The 11,007-nt window shown below is 41.8% G+C and overlaps 1 protein-coding gene across 1 annotated transcript; it reads right to left on the minus strand.

The window, feature by feature from the left end:
• Window positions 1-659: 659 nt before the first annotated feature.
• On the minus strand, window positions 660-9,621 carry LOC147320135 (uncharacterized). The gene is made up of 2 exons (XM_086307964.1): window positions 8,949-9,621; window positions 660-2,994 (listed from the first exon to the last, which is right to left on the minus strand). Exon 2 carries the CDS (start codon window positions 2,677-2,679, stop codon window positions 1,168-1,170), a length of 1,512 nt encoding a protein of 503 aa, XP_086164090.1. The 5' UTR covers window positions 2,680-2,994; window positions 8,949-9,621; the 3' UTR covers window positions 660-1,167.
• Window positions 9,622-11,007: the final 1,386 nt, after the last annotated feature.

Here is an 11,007-nt window from a genome sequence, read left to right on the forward strand (position 1 = left end):
TACATGCATTTGAATGGGGAACTCGCCTGAAACAAAGTATAGGTTTTCATTATGTGTATAACTTGGAAATCTTAGCTCCAACAGCTGCAAATCCTGTTTTCCCAGCACGGGGACCTTGAGTTCTATAAGATAAAGCCATAAACATGTTTGTCTGAGTCTTCTATCAAAAGTTACAGCTATTTATATGAAGTTGTACAAAAACGCTTTCTTTCGCCAAGACAGTGCGTTTCTCACTGTTACATGCATTTGAATGGGGAACTCGACCGAAACAAAGTATAGGTTTTCATTATGTGTATAACTTGAAAATCTTAGCTCCTACAGCTGCAAAACCTGTTTTCCCAGCACGGGGACCTTGAGTTCTATAAGATAAAGCCATAAACATGTTTGTCTGAGTCTTCTATCAAAAGTTACAGCTATTTATATGAAGTTGTACAAAAACGCTTTCTTTCGCCAAGACAGTGCGTTTCTCACTGTTACATGCATTTGAATGGGGAACTCGACCGAAACAAAGTATAGGTTTTCATTATGTGTATAACTTGAAAATCTTAGCTCCTACAGCTGCAAAACCTGTTTTCCCAGCACGGGGACCTTGAGTTCTGTTAAAGATATTCTATTATCAAAGTACTCAGATGCAATGAAATATCACTCAGACACTTAGAGCAGTTTTAAACGTGCACGGGTGAGAGACTCAGGGAGAGACTCACACACCTCCTTGGTGCAGTCTGGCTTTATTTATACACATCATGAAGCATACAAAAAAGGGAATATCATCCTTATCTTGTCAAGAAAACAGGTGTGGTTTATCAAAAAACTTCGTGTTCTCTACAAGGTTGTTTCTTACTCGTGGGTGGCGGTTTCCTGCTAGTGTGAAGGCAAACAGTGACAATGTGAAGGCAAAGACTGATAATGTGAAGGCAAGCAGTTTCCGTTATAAAGTAGGGAGCCAGCAATTAAAATATGCAGCTGGTTGAGTACAGAACAGAAATATAAACACTCTTAGCTGATTATTATATGAATAATAAAATCTTAGAAAGCAAAAATACTCTGACATTCCCTCCTGTTGTTTAGATTTCTTACATGACAGTACTGTTATTTTTGTCAGTTCATAACCTCTTGTCTAAACATTTTCGGTTTGAACGTCATAAAACAGTCCTGTGTTCAATTAAACTAAACATTACTGTATGGATCATCTTTCAAAATTTCTTCCATTTGAGACATCATCACATAAGTATTGATAGAAGTTGTCACCATGTTTGATACCATTTTCTTCAGACAGGGTACTACACATGTTGTGAAAACACATAACAGTAAAAGCAAAAATGCTATTCCAACAAGTCCTTTAATCAGAAGGGACTTCCATGAACCACCTAGTAACCATGTCAACCAATCATCAGTGCTTGTGACATAGTCTTGTTGTTCAGCATCTTCAATCTTTCTCAAGGTGTTCAAAGCGTCGGTCATGTTTTGTGAGTGTATGTTGTCTGGGATGTATGTACAACATGTAGTGTCAAACAATACACACAAACCTCCTTTTTCAGCTAGAATCATGTCTAGTGCGACTCTGTGTTGCATCACTACAATGCGTATTGCGTCGATTTCTTCATTTTGCGCTTTGTTGATTTTCATTGAAGCATTTAGGAACAGTCCAAATCGATAGTCAAGTGTCTCGATCCTCAGCATGTTTTTCCCAACTCCTACCCAAGGGAACAAGGAGTGGAGGACTTTCTGACCATCAGTCCATAGTTTGAAGTTCTTGGGCACATCTGATCCATAGACTGAGTCATGTGGCATTACTTCAGTGACTTCAGTAACTTCACGTTTTGCTCTTGACGTGTGTGTCTCTGCTGTGATCTTGAAGGTGTGGTCTGAAATTAGTACTGGTGCACACAGACCGGTGGAGTTCGGTGGGAGCATGAAGTAGGTTTTAGGCCCGCAGGCCCAAGCGGCTCCCTGGACCCAGAAAGTTCCATTTTTGAAGGTGTGTATTCCTTTGGATTGGGTCAGGTCAAGTGTCTGTGTGCAGTTGCGGTTTCGTCCAAGTTTCCTGTTTCCATCGGAGAAGTTGAAACACATTGGGTGCTGTATGTCCGGCGGCAAAACTATGGCGAATGATTTGTTTTTTGTGTTGTTGGCTTTGACGTTTACCCAATGTTTTTCGTTGCAGGTGTAGTTCCAGTTCGTCAGATTGTAGGCACAAGGGGTTGTCTGTTCAATTAGGATACGTCGTTGTGAAAGTGGTTTCGTGACACGTTTGACGTCTGTGTCACTACACCATGGAATTAGGTCTTCTTTCTTTGTGCTTTGACCTTTTAGGGTCAGTCCTGTTGCCATCAAATCTCTGCGTGTGCAATTTCCAGTTGTTGCTTTGTTGAACACACATATCGCTTCGTCAAGTTCAGGTGCCTTTCCATATATTGTTGCGTGTACGGCTGTTGTTGGCATATGTGAACATACATAGCATTCCGTGCTGTTGTCGGTGCGTGTTCTATCATACACATATCTATACCACGCGTTGTTCATCCATGGGTGGTTATGGTCTTGGTTCAGGTCACGTAGATGCGAATTATCATGTGTCCATCTTTTTTGCAGGTGGTGTTGTTTATTTCCTCTCATCTGGGTGAGTGTTAGTAGGCTCACTAGGAGCGCAATGCTGGCCACTAGGAGGACAAGTGTCTTCATGATGACCAGGCACACCTAGACTTCTGGTGAGTAGACTATTGGCGAGAAGTAAAAAAGGGCGGGATATACCCAATCAGCCCTTCCCTTCACCAATAGATCACCTAGAAGCCAGGGGAGCCGGCGTCTAAGCGTCTGGATTGTCACTCACTTTTTTACAGTGGCTGTGGTGGATCCAAGATGGTCTTTCTGCTATTTTGCAGGCGGTGGGTGTGGTAAGTAGGACTTGGTATGGGCCCTCCCACCTTGGTGAACTCCAATTCTTTCTCTGGAGTACTTTGATCAGGATCCAATCACCTGGTTGTAACCTGCAAGACACTGGAGAGAAATCACTCGGCAGTTGGTTGTTTAACACAATCTCTTTATTTTCAAACAGTTTAGTCATCCATTCTGCTAGGGTAGTTTCCCTTATTGATTTATTAATAGGTTCACTGGTAATTGGCAATGGAAACGCTCTCCCGTGGATGATTTCAAAAGGTGTAAGTTTCTGAGAACCTTGTGTTATTCTCATCCACATCTTTACTAGGCCTAGACATTCAGGCCATGGTCTTCCTGTTTCTTCCATGCATTTTCTTAATCTCTGTTTTATTGTGCCGTTAGTTCTTTCCACTAATCCTGCGCTTTGTGGGTGATATGCACAGTGATGTTTGATGCTAAATCCTAGAGCTTCAGAGACTTTGCTGATGATGTCATTAACAAAATGTGTTCCATTGTCTGACCTTATCAGACTGGGAATGCCATATGTGGGGATGAAGTGATTGCATAAACACTTTGCCACTGATATTGCATCTGCTCTTTTGACTGGATAGATTTCTGGCCATTTTGAAAATACATCTATAATTACTAGAGCATATCTTGATGCTTGGCATTCGTTAAGTTCAATAAAATCCATGTGGATTGTATGGAAAGGGTGAGGTGGTGTGGGGAAATGACCTCTTTGTGGTCGGAGGTTCCCCTGTACATTATGTCTTTGGCAAATCATGCATGTTCTGATGAATTCCTTTGCTGAATTTTCAAAATTTTGAGTGTAGAAGTGTTTAGAGAGGACATTCATCATTCCACCCGTTGACAAATGCGTTAAGCCATGTGTCACTAATGCTGCTGTCTTGTGTAGAGATTTTGGCAGTATTGGTTTGCCATTACAGGTCATTAGGTCATTTTCTAGCTGTGCTCCACACCTTAACCATTTTTTCTGTTCTGTGATGGATGCAGCTTTCTGTTCATCTTTAAGTACATCAAGTGGTGTTAACGTTGATGTTTCAGATATTAAAGTTTGTATATGTTGTTGTGCTGCCTTTTTTGCGGCTTGGTCTGCAAAGTTATTGCCTTTAGTAATTTCTGAGTTATCTTTTTGGTGTGCGGCACATTTGCACAATGCTAATTTTTTCGGCAGTGTTATCACTTCTAGCAGTTCTTTTAAAAGGTGTGCATGCTGTACTGGATTACCAGTAGAAGTGACCATGCCTCTGTTCTGCCAAATTTTTGCGAAATGATGTACTGCTGCAAAGACATACTGACTGTCTGTGTGTATGTTTATGCTTTTTCCTTCATTCAGCTTACATGCTCTCACAACAGCTGTAAGTTCTGCACTTTGTGCAGAGTTAGAGGAAGTCAAAGGTCTTGCTTCCAGAACTGTGTCTACTGTGGTTACTGCATAACCAACGCAGTTGCGACCTAAGCTATTTTTAGAAGCTGATCCATCTACAAAAATGTCAGTGAAAGTTGACTGTGGTGTGCTATATATATCGGCTCGTGGTTTTGTTTCTTCATCTAGCTTTTCCATACAGCAGTGTTTTTCACCATCTTCTGATGTGGGGAGAAGTGTGCTGGGATTTAGCTGACCACACTTCTCGATTGTAATGTGTGACTGTGATAACAAGATGCCTACGTATGAGAGCTGTCTTGCATGTGTGAGATAAGACAAGTTCGCCTGCAGTAAGATGGAGGTTACAGCGTGGGGAACTTTGACGATCAATGTGTGTCCTAAGACGATGTCAGCGGATTTCTTAACTGCCTCTGCTGCAGCTGCGCATGCCTGCACGCACGAGGGCAGTCCTGAGGCCACTGAATCTAGCTTACACGAATAAAATGCAAGAGGGCGTTGCTTTTCCCCAAAGGCTTGTGTTAGAACGGCCTTCATGTAGCCTGCACCTCCGTCTACATGCAAGTAAAAAGGTTTTTCATAGTCTGGCAATGCCAAAACTGTGCGCGTCTGCAGTGCAAGTTTTAGATCATTAAATGCTTTTTCTGCTTCTGGTGTCCATTCTATTTTATCTTTCAGTGCTAGATTTTTTCCATAAATTAAGTTTTGCAAAGGTTGAGCTAGCAGAGCATATTCAGGTATCCAGCATCTGCAAAAATTGCAGAGACCTAAATAACTCATCATTTGTTGTTTTGTGAGAGGCTTTGGAGCATTCTGTACTGCTAGTTTTCTGCTGTCTAACAGTGTTCTTCCCTCTCCTGTGAGTTTGTGGCCAAGGTATGTGACCTCTTGGCTCCACAGCTGTAACTTGTGCTGTGATACTTTATGGCCCTGCTGTGCTAAATGTTTCAACACAGTCATGGTGTTTTTTCTGCAGTTGTCTCGTGTATCTCCCGTGACGAGAATGTCATCAACGTACAGAAGAAATTGCCCTGTGGCAGGGAGTGTGCATAGTGACATAGATTTCTTTAATGCCTCTGCATACAGGGTGGGACTGTTCTGAAAACCCTGTGGCAGTCTTGTATAGGTATACTTTTCGTTATCAAAGGTGAAGCCAAACAGATTTTGTGAATCTGGGTGTAATGGCACCGAGAAGAACGCGTTTGACAGATCTATGACTGAGAACCATTGTTCTTTTTGCGTCACTTGATTTAAGATTGTGTGTGGATTTGCTACCACAGGTGGGATTTGTTCTGTTACTTCGTTTATTGCTCTGAGGTCATGCACTAGGCGATATTTTCCTGTGTTTGCTTTTTTCACTGGGAAGATTGGAGTGTTACAGGTTGCTTTAGTTGTTTTCACTAAAATGCCTGCTTTTTCCATATCTGCAATTACTGGCCTGATCCCTGCTTTTGCTTCTGCCGTCAAGGGATATTGTGGTTTAACTGGCCTGTAGGTTGTAGTAGTTTTTACTACAACAGGATCTGCTCCTTTAATTAATCCTACATCTGTCGATCCTGTGGACCATAGTGTTGTGGGCAATTCTTGTAGTTCTGGGTGTAATTCTAATGAGAGTATATGTCAGTTTTCACTATCTTCCTGCACATGCAAATCAGTGCTGTCAGTCATGTATGTGGCTGGGTGGGTAGTGATCACCCACCCTAATGTGTATCTCATGCATCCCGTTCTGCAACCTTGTAGCCATCCTTCATGCGTGTCCTCAGTTTTTTCATATCTGTCTCTTTCAACTTGGGTGAGAATGCGGCCTAAATCTTTCCACTCAGTACTGTCATTGTGTGCTACTGACACATGTGGATTTGGCATCCTATTTACTCGTTGTACTGCCTCAGGCTGCAGCACAGAGCACACTGCATTACCACTTTGGGTGACATATAGGTGCTGTAATGTCAGCATTTGTGGTCCTAGCTTGTGTACTTCTTGGTCATACACAGGATTAGGACCTGGACTCTGTTTGAACCTCAATGTGTTGTGATACTGAGTGTAGTCCTGTCGTGTTGAATGAGTTGGCAGATATCGATTTGCTATGTGTTGTAAAGGCTCTAGTGAGGGCAGGTCTAATGTCCAGTAGTAGTGAGGCTGTCCGAGTCCTTGACACACATTAATCTGATAATCTGCTGGACTTTGTTTCTCGTTTAACATTAGCTTTGCATACATGCCCTCTGGTCCTGGCAATACTCCTATTTCCAGTTTCTCTAGCGCATCTCTCCCTAGAAGATTAACTGGGCAAGATGGGTCATATATGCACTGGTTTTTACAGCTGCGGCCGCTGTCTTCATGAGATAAGAGTAGAGGCTCAGTCAGTGATTTAGTACTGACATGTCCTGATGCTGACTTAACTATCAGAGTATCATTAGAGAATTTCACTTTTGGTGGTTTTTTAATCAGTACAGTTTTACATGCTCCAGTGTCGCAGAGCATCGTCATTGGCTGCCCATTTACGTATATAATTACAGTTGGTTTATGTTCAGAGCCCAAAAGCAATTGCTCTATGTTATACACGTCCGTGTTTTCATTGCTCTCTGCTTCTGTGCTTTTTCCTAGTCATTTGTTATTTCTTTCATCCTCTTCCTCAGTGTCATCCTTTTTTCTATGTCTACACTCGCGAGCAAAATGCCCCTCCTTTCCGCAATTGTAGCAGCTTGTGTCTTTCAGTCTTCTCTCTCCTTTTCGCCCTCCTCCTGCCTTTCCTTTTCCTTTGTAGGGGCCTGGTTTATGTCTTCTGTATTCTCCAGAGAATGCCACCAATCCTGTTGCTGGATCTACAGTAAAGACGCCTCCTTTTTCTTTTTGCTTCTGTATTTTAACTGCGTGTTCAGCATATTGCAGTGCATCTGACAGACTTCCTGTATTTTGTGTGACCCAGTGTTTTTCTACGTGGGCCCTCACTTTTGGGAGGAGGCCGTTCAGAAATGCATTTTTTAGCTGTTGCTGAAATGGTGTTTGTGGCTCCTCCTGGTAATTTAAACCTGAATGTTGTCTGAAAACTGGGCGTAGGCGATCGAGGAAGTCAGAGGCAGTCTCAGCTTCCTTCTGCTTTATCTCGCCTATTTTGCCGTAATCCGCTCTTGGGGCTAGACGGACTCTAATCCTTTCATATAATCCTGCCAACTGAGCCCTTAGAGGCTCAGAGGTGGGGAGCAGGGCTATACCCTGGTCATCTGACCCCGTGAAGTCTCCCTTTACTGTTCCCATTTTTAGACCTAATAAGTCCTGAATTACCTGGAGCATTTCATGGCCATTCAAGTGCCAGTGTGTTCTAATTAACTCAACTGCCTCCCTCCATGGCTCAAAACCTTCATTTAACAGTGGAACGTCCTTTAAAACATTAAATCTGTCAGTTTGGGACCATGCTCTGAAAACATATAGGAAAGGGTTGTTGTCTCTTTCATTATTATCGCCACCCGTTAGTTGGCCATATCTTGGGTTGGGCGTGGCTATCATTGGAAACAGACCTGACGGTCCTGGGGGGTCAATCTGTCCTCCCATATCCCTACCTGACGGGTCTTTCCCTATGTCTTCCTTATGGTGATTTGTTGTCATTAAATTTAATGCCTGTCTTGCTGAATCATATGGGCCTGGCGCGTCAGTGAAGGGGTTTTTTGATACTGGCTGATTAGACGGGCCGGGGGCAGGCACATATGGAGGAGGTGGTTTTGGGTGTTGTGGATCTTTTAGTTCACTACTTTGTTCATTTTTCTTTTTCTTTTTCTCTTCTCGCACCTTTGTGCATTTATCATTTTCTGCCATCCAGGCTTTAAAATGTTGCCACTCTGTGAGACGTTTGGCTTTCTTTTTAAAGCTTTTTTCATTGTTTAGTTCCGCTTGGAGGGTCTCTTTTAAAGCAGTCACTGCAAAGGGAGTACATTGTCCCTCCCACGCAGGGCAGTTTAGTTTCTTTGGATTTCTCCATCTATTTGCGCTAATTAGTCCGGCGCCTGGACATTTTTTCTCTAGCCACTGCTCGTCAGCAGTGAGTTTTGTTGATTTATTACCCATTATTATTTTTTCCTCTTGTTATTATTATTTATTTATTTATAAATATATTTGCGTTTACACACACACATACACACCCGTGGTGCTTTCTCTGGCACGAGGAATGGGAGAGGCTATTGACACGGCCTTCTACTTTCAAGCTAGCCTTGAAAGCGGTGTCAATTTTATGTGATGAAACACAACCTTTTCCCGTTCCACCAGAACTCGAGCAACCAACGGTAAACAATTCGGTGGAGTAGTTCAGCCTCCTTAATGTGCTGTAAAATCAACTTACTCCACCAACAAAACAGTAAAACAACAGATTATACGCGTAATGAGTTTTTTATTCTGGGCAACACTGTGTCTTTCTACATTGCTCCAAGCCCTCTTTCAGGCGAGCTGCTTCGTAACCTCTACGAGTCCTTTTTCAGACGAGAATGTTACTATCCTGTCGTATTTTGACATTAAACTTGCTCCGAGCCCTTTTTCAGGCGAGCTGTAACCTCTACCAGTCCTTTTTCAGACGAGAATGTTACTTAATTAATCTGTCATACATTGACGGGAAACTATTTAATGTACAGACCACAGGTTGCCTCAGTCGTTTTGCGCAAGATGTGAGTGAGTGCTAAATATTCACCTGAGTTATTGTGTGGTTGCTTTGGTTTCCTTCATCAACCCCTGAAGTCGTGGACCTCTTATAAGAACGCTGGCCAGAACCCGAACGTCACGTCTCTGGACTTTATCCTCTGCCTGGAGAGGAGTCGACAGCGTGGGCTTCTCACGACGTCAGGACTTGACGAAGGTCTCCTATTGGAGCATTGAAAAAATATCAATGTCCACTCCGGCTCGAAGGACCAATTAAATGTTAAAGATATTCTATTATCAAAGTACTCAGATGCAATGAAATATCACTCAGACACTTAGAGCAGTTTTAAACGTGCACGGGTGAGAGACTCAGGGAGAGACTCACACACCTCCTTGGTGCAGTCTGGCTTTATTTATACACATCATGAAGCATACAAAAAAGGGAATATCATCCTTATCTTGTCAAGAAAACAGGTGTGGTTTATCAAAAAACTTCGTGTTCTCTACAAGGTTGTTTCTTACTCGTGGGTGGCGGTTTCCTGCTAGTGTGAAGGCAAACAGTGACAATGTGAAGGCAAAGACTGATAATGTGAAGGCAAGCAGTTTCCGTTATAAAGTAGGGAGCCAGCAATTAAAATATGCAGCTGGTTGAGTACAGAACAGAAATATAAACACTCTTAGCTGATTATTATATGAATAATAAAATCTTAGAAAGCAAAAATACTCTGACAAGTTCTATAAGATAAAGCCATAAACATGTTTGTCTGAGTCTTCTATCAAAAGTTACAGCTATTTATATGAAGTTGTACAAAAACGCTTTCTTTCGCCAAGACAGTGCGTTTCTCACTGTTACATGCATTTGAATGGGGAACTCGACCGAAACAAAGTATAGGTTTTCATTATGTGTATAACTTGGAAATCTTAGCTCAAACAGCTGCAAAACCTGTTTTCCCAGCACGGGGACCTTGAGTTCTATAAGATAAAAGCCATAAACATGTTTGTCTGAGTCTTCTATCAAAAGTTACAGCGATTTATATGAAGTTGTACAAAAACGCTTTCTTTCGCCAAGACAGTGCGTTTCTCACTGTTACATGCATTTGAATGGGGAACTCGACCGAAACAAAGTATAGGTTTTCATTATGTGTATAACTTGACAATCTTAGCTCCAACAGCTGCAAATCCTGTTTTCCCAGCACGGGGACCTTGAGTTCTATAAGATAAAGCCATAAACATGTTTGTCTGAGTCTTCTATCAAAAGTTACAGCTATTTATATGAAGTTGTACAAAAACGCTTTCTTTCGCCAAGACAGTGCGTTTCTCACTGTTACATGCATTTGAATGGGGAACTCGACCGAAACAAAGTATAGGTTTTCATTATGTGTATAACTTGGAAATCTTAGCTCAAACAGCTGCAAAACCTGTTTGCCCAGCACGGGGATATTGAGTTCTATAAGATAAAGCCATAAACATGTTTGTCTGAGTCTTCTATCAAAAGTTACAGCGATTTATATGAAGTTGTTCAAAAACGCTTTATTTCGCCAAGACAATGCGTTTCTCACTGTTACATGCATTTGAATGGGAAACTCGCCTGAAACAAAGTATAGGTTTTCATTATGTGAATAATTTTAAAATCTTAGCTCAAACGGCTGCAAAACCTGTTTGCCCAGCACGGGGATATTGAGTTCTATAAGATAAAGCCATAAACATGTTTGTCTGAGTCTTCTATCAAAAGTTACAGCGATTTATATGAAGTTGTACAAAAACGCTTTCTTTCGCCAAGACAGTGCGTTTCTCACTGTTACATGCATTTGAATGGGGAACTCGACCGAAACAAAGTATAGGTTTTCATTATGTGTATAACTTGACAATCTTAGCTCCAACAGCTGCAAATCCTGTTTTCCCAGCACGGGGACCTTGAGTTCTATAAGATAAAGCCATAAACATGTTTGTCTGAGTCTTCTATCAAAAGTTACAGCTATTTATATGAAGTTGTACAAAAACGCTTTCTTTCGCCAAGACAGTGCGTTTCTCACTGTTACATGCATTTGAATGGGGAACTCGACCGAAACAAAGTATAGGTTTTCATTATGTGTATAACTTGAAAATCTTAG

Source organism: Aulonocara sp. 'chitande type north' Nkhata Bay, linkage group LG10 (genome assembly GCF_057382095.1).
Source record: "Aulonocara sp. 'chitande type north' Nkhata Bay isolate Kocher_YH1m ecotype deep benthic linkage group LG10, A_spYH_male_GT1.1, whole genome shotgun sequence".
Classification (NCBI taxonomy): Eukaryota; Metazoa; Chordata; class Actinopteri; order Cichliformes; family Cichlidae; genus Aulonocara; species Aulonocara sp. 'chitande type north' Nkhata Bay.

What these genes read in the sequence shown, in the direction of transcription:
- LOC147320135 (XM_086307964.1), bottom strand. Translation starts at nt 2,679, where the DNA reads ATGAAGACACTTGTCCTCCTAGTGGCCAGCATTGCGCTCCTAGTGAGC.